The sequence below is a fragment of the Panicum virgatum genome, chromosome 2K, assembly GCF_016808335.1.
Source record: "Panicum virgatum strain AP13 chromosome 2K, P.virgatum_v5, whole genome shotgun sequence".
Lineage (NCBI taxonomy): Eukaryota > Viridiplantae > Streptophyta > Magnoliopsida > Poales > Poaceae > Panicum > Panicum virgatum.
In genome coordinates this window covers 55,942,004-55,958,239 of record NC_053137.1, presented here as the reverse complement: position 1 = coordinate 55,958,239, position 16,236 = coordinate 55,942,004, and the positions used below count along the sequence as shown (strand labels likewise).

Below are 16,236 nucleotides of genomic sequence, written 5' to 3'. Positions count from 1 at the left end.
GAAGAAGACGATGTCTCATTCAGAGATTCTGTCCGCTACATGGGCTCTCGGCCCGCTCATACCTCCACTGGGCCACGACGGGCCCACAACATCACAGGCCGAAACGGCCACAAAAAACGCCAATGGCTGCCGGCTTGTGGCCTGGTTCAATTCCACCGCCTCCAGATTTCACGCCGTCGCTTCGTCCCCGGTCATCCAACACACATCAAAATAAACACCGACGAAGGGCTGGAATGTCGGAACCTCGACGAGAGAGCGGCGTGGGCTGGGCTGGGCTGGGCTACCATCTCCTGCGCCAAAGTTTACTACCGGTTCCGGCTGGAGTGCTCTAGTATTTTTAGATGGGGATATTTGTTAAGGTATCATTCGATTAATCCTAAATTAAAAAGAGGATCGGAGGAAGGTCGTCCCCAGCAGGCTGAGCTGGAGGGAGCCGTGGCTTGCGAGTAGGGAAGAAGCCGAGCAAATGCAAGCCGTGCGCGGCTCACTAGAAGCCGCGACATGGTTCAGCACTTCAGCTCGCGCGTTGGGAGCCGATGATACGGCAGCTGAGCTGCGGCCGGTTTCAGCGTGCAGTTTTATGATCTTATGAGAGCATCTCCAATACCGACGCCGTGTTCAGTTACAAAATTCCAAATTTCAAAAAAAATTTCCGGCACCTGCATGGAGACTTAAATCTAGACGAAATAAAAAACGCATTGCGACTGCTGTCTGTAAATAGCGAGACGAATCTAATTAACCTAATTAGGCTGTAATTAGATGATAAATTGCTACAGTAATGCTACAAGAAATAACCTCTAATGACGGATTAATTAGTCTCATTAGATTCGTCTCGCGATTTACAGACGAGTTCTGTAATTATTTTTGTGATTAGTCTATGTTTAGTACTTCAAATATAGAAAGATGTCTTTTCAAAAAATTTACGGGCTGCAACCAAACACGGCCCGAGTCGAATCCTCCAGGAGAGAGGCAATCGGATAAAAAAGAGCGGGGCCTGTTTGGCAAGGTTCCGGCTCCTTCAAAAACAGCTCCGGCTCCGGCTCCGGTTTTTTTGGTGGAACGGCTTCTCTGGTGGAGCTGGAGCCGTTTTGGAAAATATTTGGCAAAACAGCTTCACCTGTTAGATTGATGTTGTAAAATATCTAAAATACCCTTCTCTATATTTTCTTTTTATCTTCTTTTTCCCTTCTCATTTTCCCCTCTCATTTTCTTTTTCTCACCCCCCTTTTCTTTTCCCCCCTCCTCTCCTCCTTATCCATCCACCTCCGCCTGGGCCCTTTCCTCCTCCCACGCCGGCCTCCCTCCTCCCCGCGAGCTCCATCCTCCCCGCCGGCATCCCTCGTCCCCGCGAGCTCCCTCCTCCCCACGGGCCGTTCCTCCGGCGCTGCCGCTCTGCATCACCGCCTCCACGTCGCGGGCCGCTCCCCAGCACACGCCGCCGGCCGTGCCCCCGCCGGCCGCCTCGGCTCCGCCACCGTCGGAGCTCCCTCCGGTGCCGCGAGCTCCCTCACCCGGCGCCGCCAGCTCCCTCCTTCTCGCGGGCCGTGCCTCCGGCTCCTCCGCTCTGCATCGCCGCTCTGCATTGCTCTCCAGCCAACGCCACCAGCTCGTGTCCCCGCCGGCCGCCTCGGTTCCGCCGCCGTCGTGAGCTCCCTCCGGTGGCCGCCGACCGCATGCCCACTCGGGGGCAGGGTAGGCAAAAGCCTGCTGGAGCCGCATGGAGCCGGGCGGAGCAATGATTTTCTAGCTCCGCGTAGGCCAAAGTGCTCCAGTGACCGTGATTTGCGGGGCTCCGGAGCTGGAGCCGAGGGTGAAGCACCCGTTTGGCAGGGCTCCGGCTGGAGCTGGTGTTGGAGCCGCTCATGGAGCCCTGCCAAACAGGGCCTAGAAGTCGACTCATGCGCCAAAGCAATGTGGGCCCCATGAAAAAAAACAGAAAAAAAATCGCTCCGATCACACGATATTGGTTCAAGTTGCTTCGCCCACGCTCCGGCGGTCACTCATCCATCGGTCATGTGGGGCCCATTTATTTTTTAAGTCTCTAGGAGTCGACTCTCAACTATGCATTGACTCTTCTTTCTCCTCATCATGAGAGCAGGTATAATAACGGGCGAGCTGCCGGCGGAGTCCAACATAGGGGAGAGAGAAACGAGGAGAGAGAACGGAGCCGCTGTCTCGCGACGTGCCCGCCTGTGCCGGTGTGGAGGGGCTACTGCCCCTGCCATTGGCTGAGCTGATGGGTCCTCCACACCACGCGCAACAGCTCGGGTGAGCTGGCGCGCAAGACGCCGGCCTGCGGGCGCGGTTATTAAACTTGCTCTGAGTCGGTGTCTCCAGTGATCATGATTCGCTTTGGCCATGCCACGTCGGCCTGTAGTTCGACCACTGGAGCAGCCTTGAAACTCTTTTATTCTCTCTTCTCACCAAATCAACAAAATTGATAATATAATATAAAATTTAATATTATAAAATTCCACATGAACCCTCCATTATTACAGCAGGTGGAAATGAAGGCCTTGTTTGGCAGGGCTCCGAGAGCGGCTCCAACGCCGGCTCCGGGCGGAGCTCTGCCAAAGGGGTGGAAACGGAGCAGCTCCATCCTAAGAGCAGCACTTGGAGCCATTTTCGGCTTACACATGGGAGGCGAAGCCACGGGAATGTGGCTCCGCACGGCTCCTCTTCCCCCTTCCCATCTTTGCCCCTAGGCACGGACTACGCGCGGGCACGCGGGCGCAGGCCGCCGCTGGGGCGCGGCCCAGCAAGGACGAAGGCGGCCAGACCGCCGGAAGGAGCAGGAGGCGGGGCCGCTGGTGTGCGGAAGAGGAGGAGGCGGGGCCGCTGGTGTGCGGAAGAGGAGGAGGCGCGGACCGCCGCCGGCATGCGGAGGAGGAGGAGGCGCGAGTCCCCGCCGCCGGGAGGAGGACCGGAGGAGGAGTCGCGAGTCCCCGCCGCCGGGAGGAGGACCGGAGGAGGAGTCGCGAGTCCCCGCCGCCGGGAGGAGGACCGCAGGAGGAGTCGCGAGTCCCCGCCGCCGGGAGGAGGACCGCAGGAGGAGTCGCGAGTCCCCGCCGCCGGGAGGAGGACCGGAGGAGGAGTCGCGAGTCCCCGCCGCCGGGAGGAGGACCGGAGGAGGCGTCACGGGTCCCTGCCGCCGGGAGGAGGAGGAGGAGGAGGCGCGAGCCCCAGCCGCCGGGAGGAGGACCGAAGGAGGAGGCGTGAGTCCCCGCCGCCGGGAGGAGGAGGAGGCGCGGGCCGCCGCTGCCGCCGCGGGAGGAGAGGAGAAGGAGGCGGCAGGGCTGGCGACGAGCACCGCGAGGAGATGGGGACGGGGTGCGGCGAATGGATAAGAGGAGAGGAGGGGAAAAAAGAGGAAGAAAAAGAAAAGGAGAGGAGAAAAAAAAGAAAAGAAAGAAAAAACGAGAAATTTAGACATTTTACAACTTCACTACAATGGTGAAGCTGTTTAGCCAAACGTTTTTGAAAACGACTCCAGCTCTACCAGAAAAGCCGCTCCACCAGAGGAGCTAGAGCCGAAACTGTTTTCCAAAGAGCCGGAGCCTTGCCAAACAGACCCGAAGCCTGCCTCTGGGGGCGTTTAGTTACCAAAAATTTTCACCTCGAAATTTGTGTCTTCTCCTTTGGACATATGCATGGAGCACTAAATGTAGTTAAATAATAAAACTAATTGCACAGTTTGGATGTACACGACGAGACGAATCTTTTGAGCCTAATTAGTGCATGATTAGCCATAAATGCTACAGTAACACATGTGCTAATGATGCGGTCAAAGGCCTCAAAAGATTCGTCTCGCGGTTTCTAGGTGAGTTCTGAAATTAGTTTTTTAATTAATGTCCGAAAAATCTTCCCGACGTCTGATCAAAGTGTTGATGTGACACTCAAATTTTTTTTTGTTTGGAACTAAACGGCCCCTCTGTCTACGTCCTGGGCGCAGACCTGCAGGCTGGGCTCGTTGACCATGCGACCACCACACCAGTCACCAGCGGTTCCTTGTTCGGCACACCACGCTCGTGCGCGACGCCTTCTTTGTTGAGATCTTCATCTTCTCATCTCCCTCCCACCTCATCCAAACGCTTCCCAGTCGTCTCGCAGTCTCACCACGCACCCTTCCCCCACCTCCGACGAAAGATTGAGGCGCCTCACCTCATCTTCAATGGCCGGCGCCTAGATACAGCCCCACCAAGCAAGCGTCCCTGCGCACCTTGCTCCTGCCGTCGTGCTGTGCCGTGCATCCATCGACGGTCAGTTGCTATTTCTGCTTGCTCTCCATACGTACGAAATTTTAGTCACATTCAAACCAGCAGTGGCTTCGGTTCTTGCATTGGATCAAGGCAGTGCTAAGATGGCTCGGGCGAACCAGAGATCCTGCACGCGTTGCCACAGGGACCTCCCGACCTGCTCCTGCGGCGGCGTCGGGCCCGCCCGTCGATCCGCCCGGCTCTGCCGCGGCCGCGACCCGGGCGGCGCCGACCGCATCAGCGCCCTGCCCGACGACCTGCTGCTCCAGATCCTCAACCGCCTCGGCTGCGCCGCCGCCGCCGCCCGGACGGGCCTGCTGTCGCGCCGGTGGCGGGGCCTCTGGACCCGCCTCCCCGACCTCGTCCTCCGCGAGATGAACCCCGGCTCGCTCCACGCCGCGCTCGCGCGGCTCGTCGCCGCGTTCGAGCTCGAGCCCCGCGCCCGGCCGCGGCTCCTCAACATCCGGGCCCCCAGCTACCGCATGTTCTCGCCCGCCCAGATCGCCTCGCTGCTCAACGCCGCCGCGATGCTGCAGCCGGAGAATCTCACTATCGCCGTCGCCGCTGCCGTCCTGGTGATGCTACCCTCCCTCGACGGCACCAGGTCGATGACGCTGGACGTGCAGGGCGTCAGTCTGATCACCCCCCAATTCGGGGACATGCCCGACCTCGAGAGCCTGTCGCTTCATCGCTACGACGCCGTCCCATTCAGCCTGCTCCGCCGCTGCTCCGCGCTGCGTAGCCTCTCGATCTCCTACTGGCGCCTTGACTCCATCACGATCGACCTGCCCTTGCTCGAGGAGCTAGTTCTGTCGGCCACGGCGCAGCTCCGGCGAGTCGTCATCAAAGCCCCTAGGCTTAAGAAGCTGACGTTTGGGGCCATAGAGGGTGTCCTGGATGATTTCTCCCTGTGCTACATGGCATCAGAGGTGGAGCATCTCTCGTGGCAATGCGCTAGCGGCGCGTCACATGTTCACTTTGGTGATATTTGGTCCCTGATGACCGTGACTATGAAGACATCGGAGCCTCAAGGTCAGCTGCAGCGCTGCCCTACCTCCAACACCCTGTCGCTCAACATATTTGAATGGCAGGTGCTGAGTCTCCTCTCCTTCTTAATTTCTCTACTGTGATGACTAAGTTGGCATCATGCTATCCCTTAACAAAAAAAAAAGTTTGCATCATGCTGGTACCTCACGCTGCCAAATTGCTGTGCAGTTTGATCAGGAAGAAGGTGCAGCCCTGAGCTTTGACTTTGAGCATTACATATCATCCTGCTGTCCTATTGCCAACATTTCTGCTTTAGAGCTGTGCATCAACTCCAGCGGTCATGTCTACGGAGTACTGGTCCTGCACCTGCTGGAGGTTTATACCTTGATAAAGAGGCTCAAGGTGGACCTGTGTAAGTTTCAGGTAATTGTCCATCTTTCTGTCTGGTTTGTATTTTAAACTTTTGCCAGTCATGCTAGAGATGGGGTCTTTAGTATGAAACATCAATGACTAATCACACATTCACACTTCAATTTTCCTCTAGGAGAGAAGAGAATGTAGTGCGAACTGCCCCTGTATTCAGTTGAATAACTGGAGCAATCAGACTGTCTCCTTGACTCATCTGAAAGAAATGGAAATTAAAGGCGTTAGAGGGGAGGATCATGAAATTGATATATTAAAAGTCATATTAAGAAGTGCAGCGAGGCTTGAAAGAGTGACCATCACATTCAAGACGAAGTCGAAACAGCACATTCGCCACTTTTCCAATAAACTACAAAGAATCTTGAAGGCACATCCCTATGTGAAGTGCGGAATTTATCGCTGTTCTGGTGAGGAGGTGGTGTTTGCATGACTAGCTTACTTGTAGGTGTGAAAAGGTATGATATGCTTTTTGTCCCAACCCTGTTGAAATTAGAAGACATGCTTTATTAATCTCTATTCTGCCATTCCCTTATAGTTTTGCTTTTATATGTTCAGGCCAATGGTTGAGGCGAGGTGTGGTATACTGGCTAGTGTGACTAACTTTTGGATGGATTGGTGTTGGTTTCTTATGTTTTCTTGTAACCAGCTATTCTGTCACTTAGGCATGTAGAAGAGTGAAGTGGAAGACATTCCCTGGATGCTATGATCATGTGGCCATTATGTTTGGCTAGCTTAATTTGCTTATTAGGGACTAGTATGCTCTTACTGATTCTGCCGTCTGCTTAAAAATGTTGGTAGGAAGTCTGTCTACTGCTGTAGTTGTCGATCAAAATCAGGATGGGGTTTGTTGATGTGTATTTGGCTACTTGCAACTTCAATTTTGTTGTGAGATATTTAGTGTAGCACCGTCACAATGTTCTAACACAGGGTTTGTATGCTATTTTATTATTACAACATAGTTTTCAATTGTTTTATTGAACTTGTGCTTCTGCTGCTTTTTTTGCTCAGCTCTTTTAAGGATCAGTTTCAGTCCTTGGTCCTATTTCAGTTTTGTGATGCAAGAACTGTGATATTTTTCTTGAAGCATAGTTTTTACTTTGCTCATACTACTGCACTTTCCAAGTGTGCCGCTGAATTTCGTCCTATAATCTTGTTTTCTTGATGACACTTCTTCATTGTGACTTGCGATACTTAATCGAAAAGATACATTTCATATCTCATGCAGTTTGTTTGGAATTTACCAGGTTCCACTGCAGTTAATTTTGATGGAGCCAAAACAGCCTGAAGTGAGTAGCAATTTCCTCTTCTTATTAGTCGTAGGATTTCCTTCTTTCTTGTGTCCAGCTTCCACCTTGTCTGATTGCGGTATTTAACAATGCACGTGATATGATGTGTCCAGGCTATTTAAGTGGTTGGAGTTTAACCAGCATCCAGCATCCATTTCCTAAATTCCAAGTGTCTCAAGGGGCGTCCCAGAGGGATTGAGATCCGCTGCAATTGGGGTGGCTGACTTTGAGCCACTGCATGTGGGGCCCACTAGCGCTGGGGCCCGCTGGCAGTGACCCAATGTCAGCAGCCCCGACGTCAGCTGATCCGGTTCCATCCCAGAGGCCACTTCTGTATCAAGGGCGGCAGAGATGCTGCTGTTACCGTGCATTTGGGATGAACTTATCTACTGAAAAAGATTAATTTACTCTCTTTAACAATGTACTATCCCTGGAGGGGCGTCCCAGAGGCCACTTCTATATCAAGGGCGGCAGAGATGCTGCTGTTACCGTGCATTTGGGATGAACTTATCTACTGAAAAAGATTAATTTACTCTCTTTAGCAATGTACTATCCCTGGAGCATTATTTTGGGGGAAACATGTACCGTAATATCCTCGGCAATATACTAGCCTGCTGGATCATGCTCTTATTAGTAGATACTGTGGACTTATCTGACAAATATGTATATCTTCATTTTAGTGCTATGGGCTGAAAACTCTAGGTATATCATTCCGTGCTGATCCTCCCGACTGGTTGGCTGTGATGATTTTTTTCCGTGCTTTGGTCAGATGATTTTTTCTCTAGGTATATGCTAGGCTGGAGTCACTTAGTTTTTTTCCCCCAAAATAAGTGGACGAGCGAAGGAAAATGTTTTTTCATTGACGTTGCTAGTAATCTGGACCGTCCGTTAGGGCACCACCAGTGTGCAGAAAAAACGAACCGTGAAGAGGACATGCCGAACCATCACCTCTGTGGCAGCCGAACCATCATTGTTAGGCCCAGTTTAGTACCACCTCGTAAACTTCGTAAACGCAAAAAAAGGTCACACGTCACATCAAATGTTTCGACACATGCATTGAGTGTACTAAATAAAATCTATTTATAAATTTTTTTATAGATAGGTTGTAAATCGCGAGACGAATTTAATGAGCCTACTTAATCTATGATTTGCAACAGTGGTGCTACAGTAACCATCCGCTAATTATGGATTAATTATCATCATTAGATTTGTCTCGCAATTTACAATACATCTGTGCAAAAAGTTTGTAAATTCTTTCGTAAAAAATTTTGCGTTTTAACTAAACAGCGCCTTATAATACAAATCGAAACTCTACGGACAAGTGGACTCGTGGTGAATAAATGGTTGAGCAGGCATATGGGTGGAAGGAAGTGCCTCCGGTGGGTTTCGCAATTTTTTCTTAGATGGGCCCATGTAAACGACGCTGACACAGTAGGGCCGAACTCTAGTTGTATCCAGGGTTAACAATTTCGGCGAAATTTTGCCGAAATTTTGGAAAATTTTCCGTTTCCGCTAGTTACCGGGATCCGAAATTTCGGTATATTTCGTTTTCAAATTCAAAATTCAACAAATTTCGACCGAAATTCAACGAAATTCGCCGAAATTTACCGAAATTTCGGAACGGAATTCCGTTTCCGCTAGACACCGGGATTTGACCGGAAAACGAAATGGTTAACCCTGGTTGTATCCGACTTGTGCTGCCAGTTCAATTCGACTGCAGCACTGGAGCTAGGCAGCTAGCCTTAGGAAAACAAAATTCAGCTGAGAGAATGCATGCATGCAAGCCGTGGGGCTGTGAATCGATGATACGGCAGTTGCGGCCCTGTTTAGTTTCCCAAAAAAAAATTACAGTACTCGTCGCATAAAATTTTTAAACACATATATAAAGCATTAAATACAATTAAAAATAACTAATTATACAATATAATTGTTTCATACAAGATGAATTTTTTAAATTTAATTAGTTTATAATTAAACATTAATTATTAAATAACAATAAAATATATTACTCCCTCCGTCCCTATATGTTAGCATTTGAAGCATTCAAATGCAAGAAATAATAGTCTGTTAAAATGACGCATGTACCCTAAGATATTCTATGGTCCACCGCATGTAAGAGTAAAGTATTCCATTGCAATGACAAAAGTACAACACACTGTGGACCAGCAGTCCATCCATTCACGGGAGCGATGTACAGAGCGCCAAAAGGCATTCACAATTTACTGATGCGCCAAAACAGGTGGGTGCATGCGCCAAAAAAGCTGGCGGCAAGTTCAAACAACCAAAAAGCAAAATGATAGCGCAGGAGTACATAAGGCCTCTGGACCACCAACATTCTAGCATCACCACACAAACTCCATGCCCCATGGCAGTGGACCTCAACATTCCAGCAACAGCAGATGAAGAAGATGGCCCTTTTGAGGGTTTACCTCACGGCCTGGAGCACCCACCCCTTGCTGGAGCCCACCCTATGGAAGATGGAGATGGAGCACATTCTTTTGACCTCAACTTGGCAGCATATGAATCAGGTTAGAAACTTTGGAAGACCACAAGACATATTTGTCATGCATGCATACACTTGGTTTGCTTTGGTTTCGGATTTTACCTCAGAGTTTTCTCACTCTTCCATGTAGAAGAAGTGGATGGGTTATATGCACCTGCAGCAGCAGCAGCAAACTTTGATTCAGACATTGATTTGGAGGAAGAGGAGGCAGGTAGAGTAAATGCAAGGTTAAGAGTAATTTTCAACTAATTGATGCCATACAGTTCTTACATTTCTTGTTACTGCTACCATGTAGATGAAGATGCTACTGTGTATGCATATGATTTTCATGTTACCTTCGAGGAAGAGGAGCTCCAAGGGTCCAGCGATCAAGGTACATGCAAAGAATGAAAAATTTCAGTTTCAGCAAATTTAGAATTTGAGGCTTTATGTAAATGTTGTACCTCTGAAATTTTGATTGATTTGTCAATGTAGATGATGCGTTCAATGGCGCCGATGAAACAACCAGCACAAAGGAGCAAAAATAGAGAAAAGGGTACTCCAATCACCAAGCCAATCAATGTGACAAGGGATGTTAGTAGAAGCTTCCTTATCACAAAGGTTCTTCCAGCTATTGTTGCAAAGTGGCCCCAGGAAGCTAGAGCAGAGACAATCTGGATCCAACAAGATAACGCACGCACACACATAGAACCAAATGATGAAGCATTTCGTCTTGCTGTTCAACAAACAGGGCTAGACATTCGCATATTCAACCAGCCACCGAACTCACCTGATTTGAATATTCTAGACCTCGGTTTCTTTGCCTCCCTACAATCCAAGACCTTTCTTACACAGTCCAAGAACATGGATGATTTAATTCAGAATGTGCAGTTCAGTAGTTATGATGAATCCAAAATTAGAAATGTCTTCTTGACTCTACAAGGGTGCATGATAGAAGTAGATATATCTTTTGTTGTAGATATATCTTTTGCTGTAGATATATCTTTTGTTGTAGATATCGCTGGGACAAGGTGGGCTAGGAGTAGGTCTTTTGCTGGATATATTTTGTACATTGCAGCCTAGGCATTTTGGAAGTGGCTGCACAACTCATTTTGTAAATGACTAAACTATTCCGGCACAATTACCATGAATTATGTCAACTAAACCATTCCATCATGCATTTGAAAGAATTGAAATGAAGTCGCAGTTGATTGTATTGGCATACACATGAGTTAACACCATAGTCACTTAAACATGTCAACATATATATAGACAAAAGCATGATCCAATCGGCTACAATATTCAACTATTCTTTCTACTAGTACTAGCACCATCCATATACAGAGCATCATCCGTTGCACAGAGCATCATTCAAAAGAGGTCACATTGCTTTGCAAGCTATGGCCATGAAGGATAGATGTAGTTGATTACCCATTTCATGAAGGCGCTCAGGCAGAACCGTCGTCGCAGCTTGGCCGGTTGCACACTGAGTCCCTGGAGGTCCTCTTCTTAGGCACGATATCGAGCCAGTGGCGGCCTCCAAGACGGAACTCCATGGCGTCGTGCATACTGAGCGCATCCTCAAAAGGAATCACTCGAGCACAATCCGAGGCCGGAGAAACTCCCATCGACTCTGCAGCAGCCGGGGCCGCCGCGCCTCCCGCCCCAGCCGCCGCAGCCACCGACGCCGTGCCTCCCGCCGCCATTGCAGCTGCTCCCGCACACCACCCGTCCTCTAGTCCCGATGCCACCGACGCATCCGTAGCAGCAACATCCGTGGACTCTGTGGCCGCTCCCACCGACGCCGCATCAGCTACTGGGGATGCAATCATCTCACCGGCCGCCACTGGCGGCGCTTCCAGATCCGGCGCCGATGGCACCTCCACGTCCTCATCAGGGAGCCACGCCAACGCCACTATAGCACGACGCATCGCCGCCTCATGACCTCCCCTCCGTTGCGACACAGCTTTGGTCCGCCGCGCCAAAGGAATGCTCCGCCGCCGCCGCTCAAAAATTTGCTGCTGGTGCCGCTCAGCTCGCTGGCGCCTGCGCTGTTCAACACTCGTCTCTTCCATGGGGAGGGAGGGGAGGTGACTGGAGGGAAGGTGAGAGGCCAATAATGGAGCGGCGGAGGGTGGGGAGCTCGCGGGGACACCAGCGCTGAGCGGCTCTCGCCGCCGCCGTCAAGGAGGGCAGCACCGCGGGCCCCTGTGCGGAAGGGGGGGAGCGCGGGCGGGCGTGCCTCGGCCGACTGGAGCAGGGAAAAGGAGGGGACCGGCTGGAGCAGGGAAAGGAGGCGCCCCCGCGCAGCTGACGGAGCAGGGGGAGGAGGCCACCGCCGCCGCTCCCGCCTTCAGTGTGCGCAGCGCCTCCCGCCGCGCCCCTGGCCTCCTTCCATCCCCGTCACGCAGATCTCAGAGGCCCGGCGGGGGCTGAGGAAGGAGACGAGTAGGAGATTGGGCCGGTGGGGGGGCTGAGGAAGGAGAGAAGGAGAAGATTGTGGATTTTTTTCACTCGATGGATCAACACGGCAGTGGAATCTATAGCTAGTGGAACCTACAATAGTCTAGAAATACTTATATTGTGACACAAATTTTGAATGCTTGGTACGATAATATTGTGGGACATAGGGAGTACATTAAAAAAAATCCAAACTTTTCGCGGAGCCGAGAGGTCTCGTCCAGCATCACGTCGGCCACGTTACTGCTGACTGCATTGACCGTGGCTCCGAGGCTTCTACTCGAAGCAAACGGGATTGGGAGGAGGGGCCCGCAGCCGCAGCCGCAGCACGGCACGCACGCAGCCTGCTGCCTAGTGCCTACTGTGCGCAGAGACCTGCAGTGCAGGCTGCGCTCGTTGACTATCCGGGCACCAGCGGCTCCTTCTCTCGCACGCCACGCGCGCGACGCCTTCTTCCTCCTCCCTCCAGAGGCCACAGTCCCACTCCCCCCAACCCTATCCGAATGCTTCCATTCGTCTCTGCGCTGCACGCACCCTCCCCCCACCTCCGACGATAGATTCAGGCGCCTGACGGACCTCAACTTCAATGGCCGGCGCCTAGATACAGCCCACACCAAGCAAAGCAAGCGTCCCTGCACCTTGTTCGTGCCGTCGTGCCGTGCATCCATCCATCCACGTGTTTCTACTAGCTTCTTCATCGACGGTTAGTTCCTATTATTTCTGCTCGCTCGATCGTTTAATATCCCACTCCATACGTGCGAAATTCTAGTCAAATTGCGGTAGCACTCAAACCACTGGTCTTCGGTTCCTGGATCAATGCAGTGCTAAGATGGCTCGGGCGAATCGGAACCAGAGATCCTGCGCGCGTTGCCACCGGGACCTCCCGGGCTGCTCCTGCGGCGGCGGCGGGCGCGGGCACGCCCGTCGATCCGCCCGGCTCGGCCGCGGCCGCGACCCCGGCGGCGCCGACCGCATCAGCGCCCTGCCCGACGACCTGCTGATACAGATCCTCAACCGTCTCGGCTGCGCCGCCGCCGCCGCCCGGACGGGCCTGCTGTCGCGGCGGTGGCGCGGCCTCTGGACCCGCCTCCCCGACCTCGTCCTCCGCGAGGTGGCCCCCGGGTCGCTCCACGCCGCGCTCGCGCGGCTCGCCGCCGCGTTCGAGCTCGAGCCCCGCGCCCGGCCGCGGCTCCTCGACGTCGGCGCCTCCTGCTACCGCATTTTCTCGCCCGCCCAGATCGCCGCGCTCCTGAACGCCGCCGCGACGCTGCAGCCGGAGAACCTCGCCGTCACCTTCACCGTCCAAGTTTTTGGGCTCGTCCCCGGCGGCGTGGTGATGCTGCCCCGCCTCGACGGCACCAGGTCGATCACGCTGGATGTGCAGGGCGTCAATCTGATCACGCCCGAGTTAGGGGACATGCCCGACCTCGAGAGCCTGTCGCTTCGTTGCTACGACGTCGTCCTAGCTAGACTGCTCGACCGCTGTTCCGCCCTGCGTAGCCTTTCCATTTCCATCTCCCATCTGGACCGTGGCTCCATCACGGTCAACCTGCCCTTGCTCGAGGAGCTTGTTCTGTCAGCCACGGCGCCGCTCCGGCGAGTCGTCATCGTAGCCCCTAGGCTTAAGAAGCTGACATTTGAGGCCAGGGCGGGTGTCCTGTACTACATGGCACCAGATGTGGAGGATCTCTCATGGCAATGCAGTAACCGCGCGTCACGTGTTCGCTTTGGTGACATTTGGTGCCTGAGGAACGTGACCATAAAGACATCGGAGCGCCAAGAGCCGCTGCAGCACAGCCCTCCCTCGCATACCCTGTCGCTCGGCATATGGGAATCGCAAGTGGTGAGTCTCCTCTCCTGCTTAATTTCTCTGCGGTGCTGAATATTTATGTTGGCATCATGATGGTACCTCACGCTGCCAAAATTGCTGTGCAGTTTGTTCAGGAAGCTGCCGCCCCGAGCTTTGAGCATTATGTATCGTCCCTCTTTCCTGTTGCCAACATTTCTGCTCTAGAGCTCTGCATCAACTCCTGCGGACATGTCTATGGAGCAATGGTCCTGCACCTGCTTGAGGTTTATGCCTCGATAAAGAGGCTTAAGCTGGACATTCCTAAGTTTCATGTAATCAGTCCATCTTTCTGCCTGATTTACATTTTGAACTTTCGTCAGTCATGCTGGAGGTTAGGCCTTTACTATGGAACATCAATGACTGATCACACATCCTCACTTCAATTTTCGTTTAGGGGAGAATACTATGCACTGCGAGCTGCCCCTGTATTCAGTTGAATAACTGGACAAGTCAGACTGTCTCCTTGACTCATCTGAATGAAATGGAAATTAAAGGCGTTAGAGGGGAGGATCATGAAATCGATATGTTGAAGGTGATATTAAGAAGTGCAGCGAGGCTTGAGAGAGTGACCATCACGTTCAAGACGAAGTCTAAACAGCACATTCGCCGCTTTTCTAGTAAAGTGCAAAGCATCTTGAAGTCACATCCCTCTGTGAATTGCAAATTTTATCACTGGTCTGGTGAGCCGGTGTTGTCCGCATGACTAGCTTGCTCGTAGATGTGAAAAGGTATGGTATATATGATTTTATCCTAGCCTTGTTGAAATTAGACTCATGCTTTATTAATCACTATTCTACCATTTTCTTATAGTTTTGCTTTTATACATTAAAAAGAGGTATGGTGTGTGGCGACTTTTGGATGGACCAGTGTTGTTTTCATAGGTTTCCGGCTATTCTGTCACTTAGGCATGTAGTGATGTGGAAGACATTCTATGAATGTTATAATCATGTGGCTATTACATTTGGCCAACTTAATGTGCTTATAGGGGACTAGTAGGTGAGAGTAGATTAGTTATTTGTGCTCCTACTGATTCTGTAGTCCGTTGAAAGGTTGGTACAAAGCCTGTCTATTAGTTGTCAATCAAAATCAGGATGGGGTCTGCTGGTATTGGGTATTTGACTAATTGCAACTGCAATTTAGTTGAGAGATATTTAGTGTAGCACCGCCACAATGTTCTGTCACTATTTTCTGCCTATTTCTCTAACAGGGTTCGTATGCTATTTCATTATTTTAACGTGGTTTTCAATTGTTTTGTTGAATTTGTACTCTTGCTGCTTTTTTAAGGATGCACTTGGTCCTATTTCAGTTTTGTGATAAAAGAACTGTGATATGTTTCTTAAAGCATGCTTTTCACTTTTCTCATACTTCTGTACTTTCCAAGTGTGCTACCGAATTTCGTCCCATGACCATGTTTTCTTAATGATACTTCTTCATTGTGACTTGCGATACTTAAATCAAAAAGACACATTTCATATCTCATGTTGAATTTACCAGGTTCCATTGCAGTTAAGTTTGATGGAGCCTAATAAACAGCCTGAGGTGAGTATTTCCTATTCGTAGTTGTATGGTTTGCTTCTTTCTCGTGTCCAGCTTCTACCTTGTCTGGTTGCAATATTTAACAGTGCACGTGATTATGATGTGTCCAGGCTATTAAAGTGGTTGGAGTTTAGCCAGCATCCATTTCCTAAATTCCAAGCGTCTCAAGTGGCATCCCAGTTCCGAGAAGAGGTTCTCTATCAAGGGCGGCAGAGATGCTGCTGTTACCGTGCATTTGGGATGAACTTATCTACTGAAAAAGATTAATGTAATCTTTTTAGCAATGTACTATCCCTGGAACATTATTTTAGGGGAAACATGTAGCGTAATATCTTTGGCAATATACTAGCCTGATGGATCATGCTCTTATTAGTAGATGCTGTGGAGTTATCTGACAGATATTTATATCTGTATTTTACTGCCATGGGCTGCAAACTAAACAACGGAGCTGACGACGTAGAGCATGCTGTCCTCTCGTTTCTTCAAGCTTGCTTCGGTTGCATGTTCTAATCTGAATCCAACTTCTCCAACCTATCTGCATTTCTGGAAGTAAGAACACAGGATGAAGATGCACGTTCGACCATCGTCGTTGTGGAAGCTGATGAAGATGCAGAGAATGGCGTCCTCTTGTTTCTCTAGGCGTGCATCGGTTGTGTATGATCGAATCCAATTTCAGTTTTCCAACTAGAACACAGGACTGCTTCTGGTTTCTCTGGAAGTGCCGGAAAGATAACTCAATCGGAGACGACGTCGTTCTGCTGCTGACTCTCTCATAGGACTGCTTCCGGTTCCAATAGGCCTATGTGCTGTGAGAACTGAAGAATGATCAGCCAACCGCTATGCATCCTCCCTGCACTGCGCAGGTCCTTGTTTATCGGCTCCGGCGAGATGGCCACCTGCTAGCAGCCACCGTGACGAGCGGCTCAAATTGTTACCAGGACTTGACTGGTGACCTTT

At 51.0% G+C, this 16,236-nt stretch overlaps 2 protein-coding genes across 8 annotated transcripts; both read left to right on the top strand.

Annotated features, from left to right (window-relative positions):
- Positions 1-4,001: 4,001 nt before the first annotated feature.
- Positions 4,002-7,673, top strand: LOC120687590 (putative F-box/FBD/LRR-repeat protein At3g49030). 7 transcript variants are annotated; one of them, XM_039969615.1, is made up of 6 exons: positions 4,007-5,347; positions 5,472-5,666; positions 5,788-6,073; positions 6,911-6,952; positions 7,066-7,131; positions 7,389-7,665. In XM_039969615.1, exons 1-4 carry the CDS (start codon positions 4,361-4,363, stop codon positions 6,949-6,951), a joined length of 1,509 nt encoding a protein of 502 aa, XP_039825549.1. In that variant the 5' UTR covers positions 4,007-4,360; the 3' UTR covers position 6,952; positions 7,066-7,131; positions 7,389-7,665. The 7 variants fall into 7 exon arrangements, with proteins under 7 accessions (XP_039825579.1, XP_039825588.1, XP_039825549.1 ...); XM_039969637.1 differs by having other exon boundaries at positions 4,008-5,347; positions 5,788-6,121; positions 7,066-7,144; positions 7,277-7,665; XM_039969645.1 differs by lacking the exon at positions 5,788-6,073 and having other exon boundaries at positions 4,002-5,347; positions 7,389-7,673.
- Positions 7,674-12,285: 4,612 nt separating this feature from the next.
- Positions 12,286-15,699, top strand: LOC120687580. Its single transcript, XM_039969597.1, has 6 exons — positions 12,286-12,597; positions 12,717-13,737; positions 13,830-14,015; positions 14,138-14,471; positions 15,238-15,282; positions 15,390-15,699. The coding sequence occupies exons 2-4, from the start codon at positions 12,724-12,726 to the stop codon at positions 14,444-14,446; spliced, it is 1,509 nt and encodes a 502-aa protein (XP_039825531.1). The 5' UTR covers positions 12,286-12,597; positions 12,717-12,723; the 3' UTR covers positions 14,447-14,471; positions 15,238-15,282; positions 15,390-15,699.
- Positions 15,700-16,236: the final 537 nt, after the last annotated feature.